Source organism: Triturus cristatus, chromosome 8, assembly GCF_964204655.1.
Source record: "Triturus cristatus chromosome 8, aTriCri1.1, whole genome shotgun sequence".
In the NCBI taxonomy this organism is placed as follows: domain Eukaryota; kingdom Metazoa; phylum Chordata; class Amphibia; order Caudata; family Salamandridae; genus Triturus; species Triturus cristatus.
Window position 1 is genome coordinate 1635092606 of NC_140591.1, and position 19961 is coordinate 1635112566.

General features: G+C 44.9%; 1 protein-coding gene across 3 annotated transcripts in view; it reads left to right on the forward strand.

Moving 5' to 3' along the window:
- LOC146808464 (transient receptor potential cation channel subfamily M member 2-like) overlaps nucleotides 1-19961 on the forward strand; it is a 1747278-nt gene that overhangs the window by 407749 nt on the left and 1319568 nt on the right. For all 3 annotated transcript variants that reach the window (XM_085623572.1, XM_085623571.1, XM_085623573.1), the window contains exon 2: nucleotides 12210-12390. In XM_085623572.1, the coding sequence (XP_085479698.1) occupies nucleotides 12253-12390 (138 nt within the window). In that variant the 5' untranslated portion in view covers nucleotides 12210-12252. The remainder of the gene's footprint in view (nucleotides 1-12209; nucleotides 12391-19961) is intronic.

Consider the following 19961-nt stretch of genomic DNA (forward strand, 5'->3'; position numbering starts at 1 on the left):
AAATACTTAGCGGAAAAGGCATCACATAGTTGCAGAGAGTGATTTTAGACTTAGGCCCCAGGGCTACCCACAGATGCACTTTGTGTGAAAGGGATATTTGCCAGAAAATAAAAGCCATGAAGTCCTCGATCTGCACAGCACACAAAGATAAAGCGTACAAACGCCTCACCCATTATTATCTGACCCCGAATACGATGCCACACCATGTTTTGGAGGCAAGACACATGTTGGAAGAATTTCAGAAACAGAGGTATGGTTTTATACATGCCGTGGACCCAAGTCAAAAAGGAAGATGTTCCTGGTGTCATTTTGAAGTCATCTTATGACTTCAACTGAGCTAGTTATTCCTGTAATTATCTGGGGAAGTCATCCCAAACTATCTTTAAATGAGATGACTCGAAAGACATCACTAAAACTATCCCATGATGAGGTTCTTTGTATAATACAGATATTTCCTGGGCTGAGTTCGCTGAGTTTTACTCAGTGGAACACCACAAAGTGCCAGTAAAAACTCTGCTGTGTTCCACAAGTTCCATCAGTGTGAGCTTGTTAAGTTGCACTGTTTGCACTGATTTTTAGTGCCAGAAGTTTGTATTGTGCTGTAAAATCAGTGCGAATGGCACTATGCATCCCGCCAGTGACACAGCTGCTTTCTGACACTCGAGTAGACATTCTATGGCAAATTCCTCAATGCAAATGGCAGATTTCTCAACGCGAGCAGTCGTTAAATGCCACGACCACCCATGATAAATCTCGCTGGGAGGAGGTCTAGCTCATGATTTTTTCTTGCGAGCCCTCGCAGACTTACCATTGGCGTGCCACCCAGAGAAAAAACTCCATTCTGCGTCACTTTGCTGAGTTTTTGGGAACTCTACGCGGAGAGGGTGAAGCTCCTTACCTCTGCTTGCGGATTGAAATTCTTCGCCCACTCCAAAAAATAGCCAGTAATCAGACCAACCAATGCTTTTTCTTCGGTATATATTTTCATGCATCTTCACACTAAAAGGTAGACTGCTATATGAACCTGAGCAAAAAGTGAATGCCAGCAAAAAAGGTCATATATTATGTATATAAAAGCAGCATTGCATCTTGTGAAGATCATCCATACTAATAGGGTCTTGACTTTGGGGTACAGTTTATTATACAATGTTTTTTATAACACAGTGACTTGCTGATTGAAATAAAAATGGACTTGAATGACTTATTAACATTTAATTTTATTAAGCTTAAACACATACCTCGCCCCACAGGAACCCAGGATACCATACGGACAACATTAAAAATATGCAAAAGTAAATATAGTTGATGGAAACAATAAATGTTTTAAGTTTTTAGATTTAGAATTTTCTTTAGTTCTCCTCTGATAGTATTTTTAAGGCAATCTTTTTTCATACATCTGTTTGGAGATTGCCAACTGTTTATTTGGTTTGTAGATTTTGTAAACTCTAAAAAAAGATAATAAAAGCATAAATTAATATCTTGCTTCTATTAGACTGGCCAGCCTTAAAAAGCAGCTAATGTTTACAGTGAGCAAATAAGATGTTGTGTATATGGGTCCATAAGGTAAGTCCGTGAGCTTCGCTTAGGGAGTGCTTGTGTCATAGGTGAAAAAAGCACATGCACATTTAAGGGCCTGCTTTAGAGTTCAGGTTACTCCATAGCATACGTGACAGATTTCTCATCCGCTGTATTCCAAGTGCCATTCAATATAATGCACTTGTAATATGGCAGACGGGCTATTCGTCAGGTTTGACAGGGTAACCTGTCCACTGAGCTCCAAATCAGGCAGTTAGTCATTTATAGGACTGTAGGTAACAAAAGAAAATATATCTCCCTGAACTATACGAGTGATGGGCAAGAATGTGGCTGATGATAGAAAAGGTCCATCAGCGAAAGTGCTTTCATTTTTGTTATGTTTTTCAGGTGAAGAGGAAAGTGGAGGATTTTAGCTCTGCCTCATGGAATGCCATAGTTTTACATGGTAGCATCTTTAGACACAGACTCTTTGGAAATTGAAATGTAGAGATCATAGCAGGAAAGAAGAGACAAGCTGACGTACAGATCTATAAAAGTGAATCCCAAGCAATGTTTTCCCAGAACCAGCAATTTGTGGTCAACAAGTGTCTCCTGTGTAAAGAGAGGATAAACAATCACAGCCTGGGCACTGATGGAGACTTGATATTGAACTGTGGTTGCATCATGACTGTCTAGAAAAAAAAGTTAAACTGCTGTGTTGACTAGTATCGTATGGAAAATTGAAGCCTTCATACAGCACTGTTGCACGGTCTACCAAGCATAGTCTGATATAATACAGGGAACACAGTGTGCCATAACTGTAGTTCCTTCTAACACATTTATGGCTTGAGTCCTTTCATGAGGCTAGGAAAGACTTGCTTGTTAGGAAACAAGTGGTTGGAAGAGTGTAGAGAGAGAATACAAAACAGCAATGATAGAATTCTTTCTCAATGTGATTTGTTAGGGGGATAACATATACTGAGGGGTTTTAAGGCTCAAAACAAATATATCATATGTGTTACAATTTTTTGCAAACAATAGAATACCTTTCACCTGAACAGTTGTTACTAGTTGTTCCTTGTGCACAGCTCTCTTCAGTAATATGGTAGTTGGAACTCAGGAGGGCCCATTAGAATCCTTCAGCTTGTGCTGGAGAGCAGCCTGCATATATATAACACATCATTTTATCATACTAGTCATTATGTATACAGACTGTAAACAATAAAAGCAGTGGTTGTGGATGGTGAGTTGACATCTACACGGAGCATGTGTAATGTGACTTGAATTAGACGCGATTTAAGTTTTATCGATGAATGCATTGATTTCCATATTAACATACCCCCCTCTAGTTGATTCTTCAACTACACTACTAAACTCATGCATTTGGACAATTACATTATTTGTGGCCTGTAGTTCCTTATCGTCGCTTTTGACAATAACTACCTTCCTAATTACCTGCAATCTTCGCAGTTTAAGGACTGCATTTTTTACAGCAGGTGATCCCCAATTGTATAACCCCCACATACCAATAGCAACCTAATGATAACTGGCAACAGTGATTTACATTAACCGTATATCCATCTTGGAGAACCAATTCAAAAAACAGTCCTGCTCAGGGGCACCTGACTCATTGCACGTTTCTTTGTAGATTGTGCAGTGCTTGAAAGGCAAGCGTTAGTATCCCCTTTTTCATGTCATTCCATGGGATGAACATACAGCCGACTACTCCAATCATGGCACAGACCCGTCCCTCAATTTCGGTCATTAAGTCCAGTACATATCAGTGCTGCATTGCCATGAGGCAAATTGCTCCCATTTCTTCCTTGATAGAATTGGGGCCGAGTTCAGTGCTGTTCATCATTTTGAGCATCTTCCAGCAGGCATTGACTTTTGTATGCAGGGTGAAGAAGGGTATGACCCCTCTGACCCCAGCTATGCTTCTATGGACATCTAAATTCTTCTGGAATGTCTTCAAATTATGCCCAGCCAAAATAGTCCGCAGCTCTCCTTTCTTGAGCTTGGTGTAGCAAGGTTGTCTTCTTTCTTAACAGGTGCTGTTACAGGTCTGATAGCTCTTCTCAAGGAATAACCAGGGTCGTGGTGTACATGGTGACCAGGGAACACAGTTCCCTCCATCCGGGAACTAGCTGAATGCAGGCATGCTCATCAAATTGCCAATAATAATCCATTTGTGAGGCGGTACCCCATTGCATATCTGGAATATATAATATCACTCTGCAGTTAGCTTTAGTGCTCATCAGAAGTGTTCCTTTTCCTCTGAAACATGAGGAGCACAGTGTGGTTACTCTCCGTACAATCAGGGGTTGCCCTTTCCCTTCTAACCAAGTGTATCGACCCACCTTGGTGTCCCATATTTCCTGACATGGGGCCGTGAGACTTTCATTGAACCTTCCCGCATCCGCATGTGACCCATTCCCCATTTTATCCCAGAGCTGGATGCCCCTACATACACTATTTGTTGTTTAACAAGACCGCCCCAGTTACACTAACAGCCACTCTCAGCCCACAGATGGGCACTGGAGCAAATGTGTTTGAGCACAGTGTCTGCCACTTCCCCAACAATGTTCTCCTTAATCTCTGGCCATGTGATATCTTCCACTATTTGGCCCTTCCTACGCAACCTGCCCAGCTCTGGTGGATACAAGTGGGTTCAGTTAGGATGCATAGAGCTGTTGGGCTTGTCATATCGGGTTATGTTTCTACCTACCCTGTGTGGTTCTACTTTGTTGGATTGGATCTTGGCCCTTATTCTCCATAAGTAAATGTGAATGAGCCATTTTGCTTTCTCAGGGGATGACTCTTGTGACAAGTAAAGCCTGTCTGCACCTACCGCATGTGGGATTAATGAACAGACTTAACATTACCTGGCTGAGGTTTGGGAGCCGACTGTGGTCATGTCCTGGTAACATGTGCTATGCAAAACTATTCTGTGCAGTGCATGTGGGATGCTGGTGTTCTGTTTGGTGTCCCTGTAGGTAACGTATGAGAGATCCCTACACAGGCGCTGTAGTTCTTTTAGTAACCTTTCTGACTTGGTAATTCCTCGGCAATACTCAAGTTTGGGACTATCCATCCCAGATCGTACATAACCAAATAAATATACAAAACTTTTGTTCCGATACTACAGTTCTAGGTATGAGTTCCTTGGGAGTCATCTACACTCCTCTGGTAGCTGTTTCTTCTGACCAGTTCATGAAAGTTTGCAGTTTTTAGTCCTAGGGTGATATTCTCATGGAAGGGCTAGGCTGCGCATTGAAACTGCGCACCCACACCTTTTCCCCCTTCTTTTGAGTGCCGCAACTGTTAAGCAGACCCCTTGTTGAGGGCCTGTGTTTTTTTCCTCCATCCATTTGCACAAGTTCAGTAGTGTTCCTTTTTCCTTGGGTAGTGGGGGATTGGTGCACTTAGTTGTCTGAGTGGATACCTGTTTTTATAAGAACTTTGTTGACTGTTAGTTCAGTTTAGTTACATTTGCTCAGGTTTCGAGGGTTTTGAAAATCCTGTATTTTATCACCTTCCAATACCTCACCAGATTGAGATTTGTAGGTTGATTGGGTCCATCAACCTACAAATCTCAATCTGGTGAGGTATTGGAAGGTGACCCGTGCTGGATACATCGTTCAGTGATTTGGGGAAAGATGGTGATTACTATAACCCTTATTAGAAGAATATTGGAATGTTGGGAGCTCCATTGAAGACAATGGTTAGGTTAGGTTAGGTTAATGACATTTGTTAAGCGCATGGTTGCACAGAGAACAGTGCGTCCCCGCGCTGACAGCCCTATCTACATCTCATCAGCTGGATCACAGAAGGAGTGCTTGGCCTGCTATGCTGAATTGAGTGCAATGGAGTGCTCCATGCTTTTACTGGCCGGTAAAGGCCCGCAAAGCAACATTCCAATGTTTTAAAAGGCCTATCAGAGCCCGAGGGAATTTACACCCCTCGAACTCCGAGAGGCCTTTGTTTTATTTGTTGGAACATTCTGCCCTCTAGTGGCAGAATGTTCTAATAGCCTTATAGCCCTTCGTAGCTGGGCTATACTGGATATTAAAGCCCCGCTCCCCTGTTAAAATCCCTTGCCTTCGGCTCGGGCCTTTAACGCTGGATCGGGTCTTTAATAGCCGGTATAGCCCGCTACGGTGGGCTATAAGGTTATATTAAAGTGACAGATCATATTTTATAAGCCATTGAGCCCCCTACCCTTAATCCTACTAGGGTGTTCTCTGACCTTTTCCGACATTTTGGCCTTAGGTGGTCAGGTCAGTGTTTGGTATATTGTGGAGTGGTCCCATGAGTTCAGGGCGAGACAATATTGTGGCTTTAGCAGGGATTCTATAAGCATCGCTAGTTTTTCCAAAAACCGACTCACCCGGTGCGGGCGTAAGAGCACGGTTGCGGAGCTCCCCCTTCCCAAGAAATTCTCCTGCTGGGGCTACCTTGTTTTGATATTGCCTTCAGTTGCACTTGGTGTAAGTTGTATTTTCAGTCCTTGCATATTCGCTACATGTGCATGGAAATGTGGGAAGTGGGGGCGTGTTGCTGGTTGGTGTTGCTGGTGCTTACAACATGAACCAGAAAATAAGTTTTTATGTTACTGCATCTCCCTGTTCCCGGCACATGGTGTGCTACGTGGCCCTCCATTGTGGTCTTAGATACCTGCTTTGACTGATCTCAGCCCACCTTGTTATCTGAAATCCTTTTTGGGGCTATTTTTGGCGATTTTGCTTATGTTTCTTTGAGTCACATAAATAATTGTTTTCCTTGCCCCACAGGGAGAGTGACCTTCCCCCCCCTTACCGTCGCCATGCGGTCGTAAGTCAGGGCCAACTATTTTCCTGGATTGTGCCTGCCAGGTCAGAGCAACATGAGTGGACTAGGATTAGAATGGAGGTGAGCCTGGAAGAGGTGCAACCAGTGCCCCGTGTTCCATCTGGAGCAGGGGTAGAGGCTCGGAGGACTCCATCCCTGGCACCCTCATCTCCCTTGGACCACACCTTGCTTTCTATCAGCATTTCTGGTGGTCCCGCTGTCCCAAGCTTTTGGCTGGGGTCTCTTGAGCTCTTCAGATTGGATGCAATTGTTTATTGCCTAACAAAATTGGTGCTGATCTTGTCAATCTCTGGAAAGGTGAAAGGCTTAGTGAGCTCCCAGCTGGAGTCTCAAACTTGTTATCATGCTGAGGCCTCTTGGCTTAATGACTCTTGCATGTGGGGGCTAAAGAATTTAAGGGTTGTATCTTCCCAGGTGCAAGGAGTACATTATTCCTGTCACAGAGGATGGCTTCGTTTATGACAGAAAGGGAGGCCTCCATTGATTAGGAGGCTTCTAGAGCTAGGTCTTATCGGGACCACAAACCATGAAGGAAACATCAATCGTTGACATGATGCCTGCAAATGGGGTTCTTCTGGGTTCTTCTGGCTTGGTGATTGGAATACATCCCATTCAACTTTGACTGCAGGACCTGGGTGTCTGCTTTTTCTGTCCCGCCACTTCATCAGACTGCTGTGCACCTGGGGTGTGGCTGGTGTACCTTGTCCTGGGAGATCAGCAGCAGAGTGGGGCCTGTTTCCATAGGAGACTGTCATTAGTGTGGATGCCCGATCAATACAGCCCCAAGCAGCCCTGAATCGGTAGTAACTTTGCATCTAACTCTGATTCTTCCCAGTGCTGCAACCTGCACCTGTCCCTGCTTCCTTAATGTAAAGAGCTCAGTGTCCTATACTCCTGCTCTAACTCCTAGTTGTATACCCTTTCTCTCTGGAGCATCAGCTCATGCCTCTCTTCCTCATGCAGTCAGGCCTCTCTGTTGCTCCGAGCTACACGCTGTTTTCATTGACCTGGCTTCAACTTCAAATTCACTCTGTTTCCTCCTCGGCTACCTGGGCAATCCCTGTAGCCCTACTCTCGTTACTGGGACTGAAGCTCCCTTCCTGTCTGAGCTCGCTGAGTTGCTATCGAGAACCGCCACAAACGTTCCTGACACTCTTTTACGCCCACCTGAACCAGTTGATTGTGTTCTTTTTTTGCCTTTCAGGTGTCACGTATTGAGCGCAGTGGCTGGGGAGTCACATTTTTGGGGATCTTCCCCAGGGACTTGGATGGTGCTGGAGGTGTCTGGAATTTGCTTTTGCTTTTCTTGGGGTTAGACCGAACTGTCCTTTTTTCGGTGGGAGGGCTCATTGGCTTCTACTATTGTTGGATTTGATTATTTTAATGCATGGGTACCTGATGTGAGTACATCCATACCTAAATATGGTAGGGGAGGTACCGACGCCTTGCTCACTATCTGCATTGTGGGGCTATGGGTTTTAGCTTCTTCAAACATGTCCGATAATTCTAACATTGACTCTCTTTTGACCTACATATTAAGTGCTTATGTGTTTTAGTATGCTCAATTATTTGTGCGTCAAGTGTTCCCCCCTTAGGCTAGGAAAATGTGTGTGGCTTCATGTATAAATACCACTCTTGGCAAAACTTATCAATTCTCTTTACCTGTTTGGAGAATCTAGTTTCCATATGCTTCAATGGGAATCCATGGCAATTTTAGTAAATTAGTTAAAATATACTTCTAATGACGTTTTTTTGTTTTGTTTGTCTAATCATAGGGGCAACTGCACGTGGTGCACTCTTACAAATTACATGTTAGGAGCTCAGCGCTTTTACAATATTTGCATCAAACTGTTCGACTGACCATTTCAATAAAAACAAGATAAAAATATGTATTTAGCATTACAACAAAGAGCAAATACGTTGAATAGCATCCAACACAATCTGTTTTACACAAAATATAGTTTGCAATCAATAAATACTTCATCACATAACAATACAATTTAAAAATAGTTAAACATTTAGGAACAACTAATATAGAGAAGATGGCAGCCATTCTTTTAAAAGGAGTTTTTGAGAACTTCATAACAAATGTTGCAAATTATAATGCACATTTATCCCTGGATGAAATAACATTCATATTTTTAAAAATAGTTGACAGAAAAAACTACTTTTTAAACAATAAATTGGTACGCTCCCAGTGCATGTTATTTCTAAAAAGAGAATACTTGCATAAAACCCGTTCCTAAGTGAGCTGGATAGACTGTCAATATCTGCTCCCAGACATGGGTGGAAATCATAGAAACCATATTGTAATAACTCTGCAATCACTGGCCTCTCCTGACCACAAACAAGTTAAGCCCAGGTTCCTGGCTCCAATGTTGTCCCTGTGACCGAATTCCACTCTGTTAAATGCCCAGGGTCCAAGCTAGATGTACATCTACACACTTCCAGATACTAAAGTTGTTAAGAAACCTCTTAGCACTGGGAAATCATTGGAATAAAAATCCTATGAGACTGAAGTGTCAACTCCACCCTATCAGGATATTTATATACATTTATTATATACATCTTTATTGATGAATGCAGCGATTTTCATATATACTTCACCATCTGCCCTTTGGAAAAATGACTATTCCCCCTCCCAAGTTGTTTGCAAGAATTTGGCCTTTTTTTATGAGATCAAAAGTTCAGGGATGGTCATGACTGTATTGCCCAGCATCTGGTTTCATCCTGTCTCATGCAGCATATTTACAAACCTTCCTACTTTTTCTTACTCCTCTAACACCTGTCCACATGATTAAGGAAGAGGAGAAGGTTTACTCCTAGTTTACTTTCCTAAGGTCGTACGTCCAGTTGGGACTGTTACACCTGCTTACATCTTTATCTTTAACACCTGTTTTCATCTGTCACCGTCGCGAGTTGATGGAAGAAAGGGACGGTCAAAACCCATTTTTAAGAAATAAAGCGTGGGCCTCAGGGCAGGAGCTAACTGTCGGCTCATCTTTCTTTTGCGAGAAGTCACTAAAATTGGTGATAAGTTCTGGCACACGCTTTCCAAACATCTTGACCATCCCCAGTAACTAAATGCTAGCCACATGAGTTTAAACCTGGTTTAGGCCCTGAGATTGCTCAAGTGGCTGTTTTGAATGACATCAGACAAGGTTACTATGATGGCATTTACACTTGGCGCATCCTGCTGTCGTCCTGTGACCTCCAAATGAGCACTTTGATGAGCAGCCTCCTTGTTCTGTGCCCCATGGAATCTTGTGTTCATTCTACCATTATTTCTTGACTGAACAGGGGCCTTACTGAACCAACTACTTGCAAGCTGTAAGGTGTTCTGGAGCGGGCAGCATGACTTGTCACGAAGCGCCTTCTCCTTTGTTCCTTCCTCTATTTGGAATGCAATCCGTTAAGGCCTGGACATAATAGAGGACCCCTCTGTGTTTAGGAGAGTTCTTGAAATGTGTCTATTTTACCGATTAGCTTCATATCTTTACTGATGTTGATAGTCAGTTCAATGCCAAGAGGCCCGAGGGCCTTTGAAGGACATTTTAAATAACCACTCCACTCATATCTTGCAAATATTGGTTTTCAGTATATTTAGAGGGTGCCCTCGGGCACTAAACGCAGGGCTGGTGGCAAGTTCTGAAGAAATCGAGCAGAAAGGATGGGTTTTGGCTCTTTTGGTGATGGAGCATCGTCACCCGAGGGACAGCCTAGGTGCCTGGTGCCTGACCTTTGGGTAGATTGAGCTATAGCTCATCGATGTGAAGTCTGGTTATGTAATTTGTTTAATCCGAGTCATACCTTGTCCGTCTAAAACGCTCTACAGTTTGTTTCTCAGACTGATGTGTTGCATCACTGATTTCATGGATGGCTTGTGGGGTTTTCCCTGTGCCTGGTGTCTCTTGTGCCCCGTTCATGGGTATCCCTGTTGCTACCCAGGCCTGCTATCATTATTACAGACATTTGGAATAACTAATATAGACAAGATGGCGGCCATTCTTTTAGTTTTGGAGAACTTCATAACAAATGTTGCAAATTATAATGCACATTTATCCCTGGATGAAATAACATTCATATTTTTGTGAATTTGACACTTTATTTGCTGGGGCCTCAACAGAATGGAAAGCATGTTTTTTATTCCAACCTGTTATTAGGAGGCATTATTTCTGTTTCTGTTGGAGTAACCTCTTTGCAGGACATTGCCCATCAGCCACACAATTCCTAGGTGTCCCGGGAATTGAAAGAATCCTTGTTTTCCTTGCGTGCTAGAACATCATTCGTTCCAATGTTATTTTCAAGCTGCTACCTTTAGGGCCAGTTCTTTATTCCTGGTGGCTACCTGCATGGATGATGTTCAGTCATCTCGTATGAGAACTGATCAACATAGGACACTATTTCAATATTTTATTTAGGATGGTGCAGATTCCTGGCAGAGTAAATAGGAGGTGGTATTAGTGCCAACTGTGCCACTCACTTACTGCATCTCAGGAGGAGGTGAAGATGTATTAGGAATCAAGCCTATGACTTGCCAGTTTTACATCCTATAATCAGGTTTATTAACTTTATACGCACCTATACATGTGGGCGGCCCCCACCACACATCTGTTGCAATCTCCCGATGAGCAGACTGAAGCATACCTGTGGCCAACAGTCAGCAGCAATGTCTTTGTGTAAACTGAATTACCAAATAATTCACTCTTTTCACAGAAGCACTCTTTTGGAGCATGGGCAAAAAGCCTCATTGTCTTGAAACAACCTTGTGAAAGCTGGTTGTAAACTGCTTTAGGTTGAAATCTACAGAAGCAGCTTTTTTAGTTGTCAAGTCACTTATTCGCTTTTCTGAAGATCTTTGTCAGTAGCCTCTTAAACATTGTAAAATCCATTCTACATGTCAGCAGACTATAAGCCTCGTGAAATCTACTAAAACACTTTTGTTGTAATTGTATCATGTTTGACCAATATGTGTATAATGCACAATGTACTGTAATGTTGTGTTGGCTCTAAGGACAGCTCTGTCCCATTATTTGAAGTGTTAGCCCCGTCCCCGGGGTTTGACTTAAGGTTCGGGTCATAGTTTGGGTTGCGCCCCTGTTTTGGCACATGAAGCCTTGCTATGGATCATAGCACCGGGGTTCTGGGAGTAACAAGCAGAAGGGCGAGAACTTGCCTTGGCCAAGGGGTTCAGAGGCCTTGGGTCTCTGGGACAAGGAGACGAGATCAGGGATCCCTGGGTTCTATGGCCTTGGTTGATGGGTCACTGGAGAGCGTGGACTTTGAACATGAGATAACAGGATTCAGAAACCTAGACTAAATGACTCCGCATCATGAAGGGTCATCTGCCTACAGACGGGGCATCTTGGGTTCAGCCTGTGTAGAAATAAAAGAGCCAGGGGCACCAGGGTTCATTGGTGTGGGATAGCAGGGTAGTGAGGCATGGGGTAGGTAGACCCATTGGTCTAAGCAGCAAACCCGCTCTATTGTTCCATGTGTGACATCAGCCAAATAAATGGAAATGCTGTACTTCACATTTCCCATCACTTATAATTGGAGTGTCTGCTCGTAGGCATTGATATGAAGCAAGCAATGCTTGTTGTGAGCCCCAGGACCCTTGTTCAGAATGAGCTGCTGAATAGCGAGTGCCGATGAGTAAGAAGACTTCTGGGCTAGAAACCGACTGAAGACTTCTCTTCTACAGCCCCTGTAGGTCACTGCAGAAGAGATGTTTGGCAACTGAATCAAACATAACCTGTGTCCCTGAGGATGTCTCTGTACTGAAGAATTGATATGTTTCCAACTGAACAGCCTTTGCTAAAAACCTCTATCCATTTTTGCAGGATGAGCCATCTCTGAAGGAGCAGAACCAGAGTCACAAAGGCCATGGGGTCTGGTGGGAGTCACGAGCTGAACTCCGATACATTAGATGGATGGATTTGCGAGAAAGTGGCCTTGGTACCAATGGACAGACTAGAGGCAGTGGTGGCAGGAAGGGCCTGCGAGGCGAAGCAGCTGGGTCAAGTATGTAAAGAGTCACCAGTTTCTTTCAATACAGACAGACTGGGCTAGTCTCATAACAGGGGTGGACAATCACACAATCCTGCCTGGGTATAGTGACCTACACTCAGTGGCCACCTCTCATATCCCAGCCTGTCCTTCTAGCCTCGTCTTCTCTCAACCTCTACATTGAGTCTGGAGGTTTACTTTGACTCCCACAATCATCACTCCCTAGTTACTGCATCTATCTTCTCAACATCTCATTCCTTTCGGTCACAACCTTGAACATTGTCTTGTTGTCAGATGAACTCAACTATTGCAAAAACATACTCAATTCACTGCTGTTACTATATCCTTCCCCACCAGAAAGACCTCACCTATTCAACCCATACATTCTCCCAGTCAGAGCCCCTCCCCACCTCTCCTTTCCAGCAAAAGCTCAGATGGCTAAATCAATGCCCCCTACAAATCCATAACATTTGTTCTCATACTTGTCAACAGTTTGCCCCCCACTATAGCGCCCAATCCCTCTCACTTTGCTCCCTAATGGCCAAGCACAGAGAAAACATGATCACACATGGCTGACCATGAATTATCATGGGTTGTCCATAAGCATAAAAGGACTAACACCCTCCCACCAAAATTTGCCTTAATCCTTGTATTCAAAAGGCAATGATAGCACATTCTCTGTTGGCGAGTCCCATGCTAGGAGGTCCCCAGTCAGGAACTCTCATGAAAGTGTTGTGAGTGCAGCCCTCAAACTCGAAGACATCTTCACTGTTGTAATTTATATAAAAGTGTATATAACAATTGTTCGGTTATGCATTGTCCGTGGACCAACCCCTGTCCCCCCACCCTCGGGCTCACATACACAATCTTTGTATCCTCTTGTGTACTGTATGCTTCACATTGGTCTTTCACAGCCTTGAGCAATCTGAACACACACATATACCTTCATTATTCTAGAACTGTGCTAGAATCTCAAACTATTGCACTAGAATATGACATTGTTGTGCTTGAAGGAGGCAGTTCAGGTTCATTGAGTCACAAGTTTATTGTAGGACAACGAGGCCAGAATCTAGCAACCACATCCATATCCAAGATCTACCGTGAGACCATGGAAGACCAGGAGAGTGCTCAGATCTTCCCACTTTTTGCTACTAAACTGTGGATTTTAGTATTGCCAAGCATTTGAGCAGTCCCAATACCTCACCAATGGACATGAGTTAGGTCCTGATATGGTCCATCGGAGATGGTCAGATCATGTTGTAGGCCTCATTACTGTAATCCAGAATCCAAATGTTGCAAATACAACCGGTAATTCTCATCTCCTAGTCTGACTGTCAGGTACGCCGCCAGCTGGGTCGGCTCACGATCTCTAAAATTGATGGGACGTAAAACAACTTCCTGCTTTGTTTTGCACTGAGTGGGGAATCAGAGGCCTTGTGCACATGGGGTATTTAGCAGGACAGTTTCCACATGAACTGCCTATAAATAAATTGCCTTCTTTATTTGGACTTTGCGACAAATATTGTTTCTAAGAGTGCACTAGTGGAACATTTGAATGAGTAGTATGCAATTCTGTCTTCAGGATATTGACTGCTTACACAATAAAGAAAACTGAAAACTTCTTGAGTCCTAGCAAAACTAATGCTTTTACCAGTGCTTGCCTCCCCCTGCATCTGAGAGACAGATTGACACACACACACACACCCGCACCTGCCCCACCCTTTCCTCCAGAGATATTGGAGTAGAAAGGTTCCACTCAAAGAGACTAAGAGGCCGTTTTAGGAGTATATCACGCAGCGCAGCATAGCAAGTTACATTGCTATGATGCACTAGGGAAAGGGCAGGAATGCTCTGTATTTAAGGAGATACAGCGCAATCCTCTCTTTTTCCCTGTACTTGCGTTTTTTGGGTGCCTAGCACAAATGCATGCACCAGTGCAGGGAGGCAACCTACCATGCAGCTTTGTTTCTTTGCAGTAAGGGACATCCTTCTGTATGAAAAGAATCCTGAGAAGCATATTCCTTTTTTTATGTGTGGTGCAGAATGGAAGGCATAAGATTTTGGTGCATCCCCAAGTTTACAAGTTCTTGTAAATCTGGAAATACGTCAAAATCCATGAGTTACGTGGGAACACCCATCTAATGCTCGTGGAAGGCCTTCCCAGGGCAGAGTAAAGCAGTGATTTATGCAGCATTGCGTTACTCCAGAAATCTGACTTGGAGGTTTGCGTCATGCAGGTACTACATTGCGTGGTGCAAACGCAATGCAATCCTCTTATAAATATGCCGCCCAGTGCATGTATAATGCTCTGCTGCACTTCTAGTCCCAGTCTACAGTGGAGAGCAGAAGACCCATCTCCCAACTTCTTCCTCCTCCCCAGGGTCAGGCGACCACTACAGCTGGCAGGTTTCTGAACCCTGAGAATGCTTGGCATGTCCACGCAAGAAAGCGGGGCAGCAAGGACTATCGATAGGTACAGGGAACAGGCCAGAGACATGTAGTGAGTATGAAGAGACAGTATGGAGGGTCGTGCACACACAGGCAATATAGGCTCATTCTCCCTGCACCTCACCCACATCTCTCTCCCTCCTATAGGATGAACCACTAAAGGTTCTTCCAAGGAGAAGAATAAGTGGACATCTGGGATGAGCTGAAAATGAGATGCGTTCTCTCCCTCGACAAACTGTTCCTTTTAGCAATGCTTTCCTACTCTACTACTGACACATATCGTATGAGAATAGGTGAAATTGAAAGCAGGGTGTGTATGCTTATACACAGCTGTGCTGCATTTCTCTGGCCAGAGTCTGCATTAGAAGAACAGCAGACTAGTCTGTAAACCTCGGGTCAGATTTATCAAAGGATTGCCCTGCCCGGTCAGGCAAGAGGTCACAAGTGCAACGTAATCCCTAAATCCCTAACAACGCAAAGCCACCTTGAGTGGCCCTGCATTGCTTGGTACATCTGGAGGAACCCAAGGCAGCACAAGTGGCTTCCTTGCATGACTCAGCCCTGGGAAGGTGTTCCATGAGTGGAGCCTGGGTGTTCCCACACATCCAACCATGGACTTTGACTCATTCCCAGATTTACCAACACTGGTTAACTTGGGACAGCATCAGAATGCTACGCCTTTCCAGGAGAGGCACAGTGAGGAGAAATCTTTGTTTCTCCATGTTTCCTCTTTCTAATTATGTGGCATTCTGCAGCACACTACAAAGAATGACAACGCACAAAACAATCCCGCCTACAACACTTGGCCCTTTGCATCACAGCGCAAGGCAGCAGATTGTGTGCCAACGCAAGGAGAGAAGCGGAACGTGCCACATAATGTTATATGTCTCAGCGACCCCGCTGAGAGAGTCCGCAGCGCCAGGGGAGCCACTCACAGTTGAGGTATGGTATGGCCCCCCCCTTGCCAAAGCACTCCCTCTCCCCTTTTTGGGGAAGGATCCAGTATGTAGGCCTTGGAGTCTCAGAGATCCCTCTGAGAGAGTCCACTATGTAAAGGGAACCTCTCGCAACAGGATGGGGAAATGAACCACTTCCCCTGGGATCACAGCTTACTGGACTTTGGACGCAGCTATGACTCGTCTACCGGTTTGTGTCCCCGTCACCCCCCTCCTCTTTCCATGCTGTGTCTCACCCTCCGCTCCTCTTTCCCTCATTCGTTCTCTGTCTACTTCCCCTGCTCCTACCCCCCCACTGAATCTCTCCCCTTGCCTGCTTTTTCCCTTATGTACATGTCCTTATTGTTTGTTTCGACCTTACATATAACTATGTTGCCATGCTCTAATAACTGTGTAACCTTTATAACGATGTAACCTGCAACTGTGGTTTGATACTCATGTAAAGCGCTCTGATACCTCCGGGTCTAGCCAGCGCTATATAAAACCTTTAAAATAAAAAAATAAAAAATATATGGTGCATTTCTGCCCTTTTGCACAGCAAGGTGTCTTTCTGTGTTGCATTGCGTGAAAGTTTGATAACTCTGCCCCCTCCTATTTACCCTCTTCTGGGCCATTGGAGCTCGTCCCAAATGCCCTTCTGGCTCAATTGCCCTTAATTATCAAAGGAAATTATTTTGACTTTCATAAACTGTAAATGTTTTAACATACAACAAACACACAGCAGAATGAAAGCATGGCTAGAAGTAGTGCAGACCTCCAACTCACACAAAACAGGTATAGCAAGGGATGCAGAATGTAGGAGAGTAGGACCTGCTTCTTATAGTTACCCCCACTTTTTGCTGATGTTTCACTGTTTTTCGACTTAGTCTGGCTGGGATCTTCCTAATCAGGACCCCAGCCTATCTGCTTTCTCTCTAAATTGATTCCATGTACTTTAGGTACACTCCAGATAGGATGCTGGGGTACCCTTATGAGTCCCTAGTATATGGTACATTATGTACCAAGAGCATAGGTACCCCGGAGGCCTACCGGGGGCTGCAGCATGTATTATGCCACCCCTGGGAAGCCTTCCAAAATGACACCACAGGTCTGCTACTGCAGCCTGGGTAAGGTGGTGTAAGCACCCTTTACTGGGATATAGGTTCACTATATCCAGCCCTAATCACTGCACATATAAACCGATCAGTCACCCCTATGGCAGGCCTTACAATCCTGAAGGCAGGGTACTGGGTTTTATGTGAGGGTGCCCCTGCATGAGCAGAGCCCCTCTGCAGCCTTCAGAATCTATTCTCCAGGGTTGTTTGTGATGCAGCCATGCCATACTATATATTCTGTGCATTATCGCCTCACGGTAAATGCTAACTTTGGAACGACTGCACCGAAACATGTGTTTGGTGTCAAACACCTTGGAATCATACCCCCACACCAGTAACTGGTGTGGGAGGTATGGTTCCACCCTACTAGAGGTAGAAACATGTACACACCGGGCTACCCGGTACCAGCTTAAAGAGCCCTGGCATCACAAAATGGATGCTGCCAGCCACAGACACAAGTCTGCCCTCCTGCTCCTGGACGAAACTGCAACAGGGGAGGCTCTGACAATAGGTTTCCTGTCACAGGGAGGTGTGACCACCTCTCAGACAGGATGTAGTGTATTGGGACTGGGTGGGTGCACTCCAGGAGTGCTTTGAAGTCTGAGCCTGGGGCACATTTGGTGTCCCTGGGCCAAGTCCTGGTCAAACCGATTGCAGGAGCAGTTTGCTCCTGCTCTGGCGCAAAAATGGACAAAGGACATGGGTGTAGCCACCCTTCTGTCCTAGCCCTCCCCTAGGCGGGTGCCCAGAGTTTGTCCCACCCCTTCCTTGGGTATAAAGTAGGAACCCCTGTCTACAGGACTTTAGATTTACCTGGACGAAACTCTGATACTGAATCCTGGAACTTCGATGATCTACACGACTAGATGACAGAAGAATCTCCCATTGGAGTAAAGGAGTTACTCCCCTGCTTGACAGGCACCTAAAAGACACATCTCTGGTTGGCATCTCCAAAGCTCCTGAGGACTCCGAAGACTTCTGCCACACAGGAGGTGGGTTGCCAAGCATCCCAGAGGCTAACCCGAGTTCTAAGCAAACCTGAGACCCGTAGCCCTCGTGGTGACCGTGCAACCCGACCCCCTGAATATCGTGACCACTTGGAGCTGCACATGTTTCCCGGCATTCCCTGAGGCTGTGCTTTGGGCTACTTATAGTCCAGACCCCGAGCAGTGATTACACTGAAGATCACAGGCCTACAGTCTCCGAGTGTTCAGTGGGCTGGTTCCAAGTGTTTCCTCTTGAGTTCCCTTCGCGATCCATTGTCCTTCGACTTGTGGGTCCTCCAGAAGGGTACATGTACTTTAAGCAGGTTTTCCTGGTTGCTCCAGATGTGCCCTGACTCCATCACTTAGGGAGTCCCCTGGACCTTGCTGGTCCACACGAAGCCTTTGTTCTCTCACCACGTGGTTTGCAGTTGCCAAGGTTTGTTGGTTCCAATCCCAGAACTGACACCCCAGCACTCGACAACCTTCGAGGGACAGCTCACCTTCGAATTCTAGTTGTCATCGACGTTTCCTGGTCCTCGTGGTAGCGGAGTCAAGCTTCACCTCATCACCTGAAGCACCCGACATCGGTGGGCATTCGCCTATTGTGCCCCTGGTCACTGTCTAGTGACCCAGATTCTGTCCCCTCTGCTTTCAGGTTCTTCACATCTTTGATCCAGGCTTGGATCACACCGGACACGTTTCTTCTCCACGGCAGCAGCACTTTGAAGCAGATCGCCATTGAAAATGACGACGATTCCCAACACCCTTTGACACCTTGTACCCGGCTTCCCTGGGTGAGGTAACTCGAGTACTCTGGTGCTCCCGTGGGTGTTGGCCCTAGAACCCCTCAAGTCTAAAGGGGTTTGCTCAAAGTCCTCTCCTAAGTGTCCTTAAACTCTAATTTTCCAACCGCGACTTTCGCTTAGCATTGTACAGGGCTCCAGCCTGTGTTCCCACACTGCACGCTTTCCCCGTGGGTCTCCTGTGTCACTACCTTGGGTGGTTCAGTGGGGTCTCAGCAATTCTACGTGCTCTAGGCACTGTCTAGTCAAGTCGTGGTTCTTATACCACTTAGTATATGGTTAAGTCCCCCCTTGGGGCATCTCGTATATTGTGCTAATTTACTGTGATATTTTGATTGTAACGTATGTGCTTTGACCTCTAATCTCATAGAGATTAGTAGGGAGTGTTTAGAAATAAATACATATATTTTATATATATACCTTGTGTGGTTCTCCTTTCATTTGGTCATTCAATAGATTATAGACTGGTAAAACAAAAGCTTTACATTCCTTCAAGACTTAGCCTGAAGGCTGCTCTCCATAGCTACCACTAGGATAGCTTTCAATAAAAGTTGTCTTTAAACCTATCAATAAGGGTTGTTTTGACTGGTGCAAAGTGCCCACTATAACTAGTGGACAGCATATGCCAGGCCAACTTCTCACATTGATGTGCAGCATGTGGGATTCAAGCTTGCTATTGTTTTACCAGATAATCTCAATTGAGTGACTGACTGAAAACCACTATAGGTACTTTGAGGTACATATAAATCAAGATTAAATTACAGTAAGTTCTACTGAACTTAGAGGTGTGTGTCAAGGGCTTAGCACACCCTTTCTACAACTCAAGAGAGTTTAGTAGGCCCCACTAGAGTAGGTAGGTGGATACACCACACTAGTCATGCCTTCAAGGACAGAAGCCAGTGTGCCTCTCCCCTCGAAGTATGATCATATGACATACCAAGATTTGAGGACCATGTGTTCCTCAAGAAATTTGAAGACAGGAAAAAGCCCCACTGCACAACATCTTATACAGATTTAGCTTTCAGATGACCTCGGAAAGACTCCAGGGTCTGATGAGGCAGTCAAAGTGGGTGGGACAGCAGAAGAGGAAAGGCCAAGTAGTGAACACTACTATGACCCAGACTTTGATGCTGACCAGGAAGATCCAGAGGATCTCAACCTGGACAATACAGCTTCTCCTGAAGAGGAGGGAGAAGACCCCAGTGGTCCTCTCTTTACCCCACATGGAAGAGTTGGCAGTGGCCCTAGAAGACCAAAATCTCCTTCTCATGAATCTAATAATTTTGGGACCTCTGTCTC